The following is a 4089-nucleotide window of genomic DNA, read 5'->3' as shown; positions in this document are numbered from 1 at the left end:
TCGATTTTCTTTTTTTGTGCGATATTATGGATCTGTAAGAGTTAATAGCGGTTTTAAGTGATTGGACAAGCCTTCTTATATCAATAGTGTGAGTAAAAAAGCACTGGTTGTGTTATTTTTTACAATTTTAAGGTTATATTTATAGTATAGTGCATAGTTAACATTTTCTATATTAACTTTTATATAACTTTTTTCATATATTATTCGTAGGACAGAAATAAGTCCTAAAAGCGAATTATATGGGCAATCCTTTTCCTACCATAACTTCTGTATTTTTCATACTATCTCCAAACTTCTTCCAGATCTATCCGAATCCTAACTTTCCCTACCCCCTGACCGCCCCAAAAAATTTTTTTCATCACTTTTTTGGATACATACATTTTACTTACCCCAACCATCCCCGTGTGGGGTGTCGTTGGATACGGAACGACCCCCTGAGGCCAGTGTCACGATATGCGTTGACGTGGGTCCCTGCCTTAAGAAGATACGACCTCGCAAGGGGCCGGATCATCGAAATCGACCATTTCAAGAAAGGAACATCCAGTAACAGAGACTGAAGGGATGGAAACTAGTACTATCGGGTCTGTTAGTGTACAGGAGAAGAAAAACTGGAAACCTGCTGATGCTAGAGGGGCGAAACGAGTGAGGGCTGGCTTGTCAGAAGAGGAAGAAGCCCCTCTTACACTCAAGGAGGTGACTTATAAGCTGGGGCACGCCCTAATCCAGCTACGCCAGAATTTGGGAAAGTCAAGTACCACGGCGATCAAAGCCCAAGAGCGAGAATTAACAGAAATATACAACGAAATGCAACGGATTAATGAAGAGACATTGGAAACAACTGAACAGGGGACACAGACCGATAAGCAATACAGAGACGAGATGTCAGACATATTAGATGTAGACTTGACGGATGAGCTATTACTGGACAGGCTACCGACAAGATGGTCCACCTGGGTGGACCATAGATTGATTGGGTCAATAGAACCTAATAGAATCATAGAACCTGGGTCAATAGATTGACCCAGGTTAATGCTCTTAAGATGGGTAACGACAGCTGTCACTTTGTTGACCTGGTTAACCAAAGGGCAAACAGTCAATACTTTGGAGGAAGTCCTGGTGCATTGGTGCTGCAAGACTCTACTATCATGGAAGACAATAAAATAACTACAAGAGGAACTAAATATACAGTACTGTATAATTCAGAAACTGGAGAAAGGATGATGGCATCCCATGTAATCAAAGCGCTGAGGAGGGTTGTGGATAAGTCTGAATCCTCAGTGTTGTCATTCCCCCGGGGACGGCGGGTACGATAATCATGAAAGTCGTAATTTACCTGTTGGGCAAAGGCAAAACACTACCTAGAATTATCTTGCCCAATTTGGGAGACCAGGCTCACGGTAGATCTAGATCGGCATTGGCGAGGAGGGGCACCCCGCCGGTGACAGATAGCAAAACAGTTGTAGTTAAAGCGCCCGGCAAATCATATGCTGATTTATTAAAGACCGTGAAGGACAAGGTCAGTGTGGACGAGGCCGGAGAAGTACTTTCGATAAGGAAGGGGAGGAATCAAGAACTAGAAGTCAGGATTAAGGGCACCCAGAAGGCGGGGGAATTTACTTCAATGCTGAGAGACCGTGTATCGGACCTGCAAGTGGATGTCAGAACCAGATGGGATCGTAGGACGGTGGTCCATATTAAAGATCTAGTATGCGATACAACCGAGCAAGAAGTGAAGGAGGCAGTTGAGAGAATACTGGGAGCAGACGAAAGTTTTCAGGTGACTTCCCTCCGAGAAGCATACGGCGACACCAGGAACGCGATAGTAATCACTACCTATAGAGGCGCAACCAAATTGGTGGCCTCGAAACTAAGGGTCGGCTGGATCAACTGTAGGACATACATCCGGACAGAAAATGAAAGATGTATAGATGCTGGAGAACGGGCCATGGTAGCAGGCTCTGTAAAGGACCCGATAGAACAAACTTATGTTATAATTGCGGTGAACCACGTCACATAATAAGGGATTGTCGCGAGGCCTCAAAATGCCTCAACTACAGAATTCTGGCTCACAGAACGGAGAGTGCTGTGTGTACTAAGTCACATGATTAGAACATTACTAATAAACAACCACAGGAGTATCTTATCGAATGACTTACTAGAAGAAATTTCCACTAGAGGCAATTATGACTTCATAGTGGCCACTGAGCCGCACGTTTATTCAGCAGCCAGACTACAATGGGTCTCTGATACGAATGGAGATGTGGCCATACGTATGGGTAGCATACGTATGGCCATTCGAAGGGTAGCAGGGAACAGGGAATATGGCCTTTACCGTAGAGCGGTGGGTTTGGTAGCAGTTGAACTAAACGAAATAGTTATAATTGGCGTTTATATAAGCCCAAACATTCCATTGGGATCGTTTCAAGACAAGATATTCCAGCTTCAACGCATAGTCATGCAGTCTCACAAAAGAGTACTCATTCTCGGGGATTTCAATTGTAGAACGACGGCGGCAGGTGCAGCCTCCTCCAACGCCAGGGAAGGGATTCTTGAAGAATTTCTAGCAATCACCGGTGCAGTATGCATTTATGATCGTATGCCCACATTCAAAGCTAGAGGGCACGATTCGATATTAGATTTGGCTATAATAGATCGAAGAATGGACCCAGATCTGACTGCATTTACCGTACTAAGCGAAGAGACCGGCAGTGACCACCTGGCGGTCTCAGTTGTAATCAGTGATCATCACACAGGGACGACACAGCAAAACATCACCCCCAGACTAACAAATAGGCAGATTCAACTGGTGGTTAGGAGATCTGCACGCAGAATTGCAGAACAGGAGCAGATTAATCCAGACATGTTTCAGGAGATAATAGTCGAAGAAATCGCCAGAGTTCCACATTGAACAGACAAGTACCACCCGGTATACTGGGTGGTCTTGGAAATAGAGGACCAGAGAAACCTCATGCAGAGATGTAGAAGAAAGGCGCAGAGAATGCGTGCTCGTGCGGGTACGATGGAAGAGAGTAATTTGGTCATCGAGGAATACAGGGCGGCAAGGAAAAAGCTGAACTTTCTAATAAAAGAGACTAAAAAAAGGAAATGGCTGGAACTATGTCGCGAACTGGATGCCGACCCCTGGGGTCGCGCATTCCAGATAGTGACAAAACGCCTTGGCAGACACATGCCTATGTTAAACAAGGACACTGCGGCTCAGCAAATGAGCATACTATTCCCAAGGGAAGAAACGGAAAATCGTGAAGAAATAACATGTGTTCGAGGTAGATTTACACAGCAAAAGGTGATTAATGCGGTTAAAAAACTAAATAAGAAAAGCCCGGGGCCGGATGGGATCCCGGCGGCAATCATCAAGGGCCTCGCTGAAGTGATTCCGTGGGAATTAGTCGATGTCTCTAGCTATGGACTGCAGAATTGCGTCTTCTTTAACTGTTGGAAAGCAGCCAGAACAGTCTTCTTGCCAAAACCGGGTGCTACTGCGGGACAAGGTGAATACCGCTCGATCAGCTTGATCAATAACATGGGAAAAGTGGTGGAGAGGTTAATTGCGTGTAGACTGCAAGAAGAATTAGAACAGAAGAAGAGTCTACATGTAGATCAATACGGTTTTCGTAAAGGATACTCAACGATAAACGCAATTAATAGGGTGACAAATTGGGCGGCAGGAGTTTGGGAGGGCACCTGGCGGACAAGAAGACTACCTTTAATGATACTATTAGATATAAAAAATGCCTTCGGCTCAGTCCCTTGGCCTGCGATTTTAAATGCGTTAAAAAGAATGAACATCAGTATGTATTTAATCAACCAAATTAATCACTACCTGAATGAAAGATATACGGAAATCAGAACGATTGAAGGAACTGTTATTCAGATATTTGGAGGTGTTCCGCAGGGGTCAGTGTTAGGACCCCTGCTCTGGAATATTTTTTATGACCAGATCTTTAGACTGCCTTACCCGGAAGGGGTAACTATCGTAAGTTATGCGGATGATGTGGCAATTCTGGTCGAGGATCGAGAAGTAGAGAATTTAGAGGTCAAAGCTAATCAGTCTCTCGGAATAATCGACGA

The 4089-nt window shown here is 44.5% G+C and overlaps 1 protein-coding gene across 1 annotated transcript; it reads left to right on the top strand.

Moving 5' to 3' along the window:
* The first annotated feature begins 2101 nt into the window (after positions 1-2101).
* Positions 2102-2908, top strand: LOC142317625 (uncharacterized). The gene has a single exon (XM_075354183.1). It carries the CDS (start codon positions 2102-2104, stop codon positions 2906-2908), a length of 807 nt encoding a protein of 268 aa, XP_075210298.1.
* The last annotated feature ends 1181 nt before the right edge of the window (positions 2909-4089 follow it).

This window comes from Lycorma delicatula, chromosome 1, assembly GCF_047948215.1.
Source record: "Lycorma delicatula isolate Av1 chromosome 1, ASM4794821v1, whole genome shotgun sequence".
Lineage (NCBI taxonomy): Eukaryota > Metazoa > Arthropoda > Insecta > Hemiptera > Fulgoridae > Lycorma > Lycorma delicatula.
Note: the sequence above shows the minus strand (reverse complement) of the source record. Positions and strands in the feature narration are given on the sequence as shown.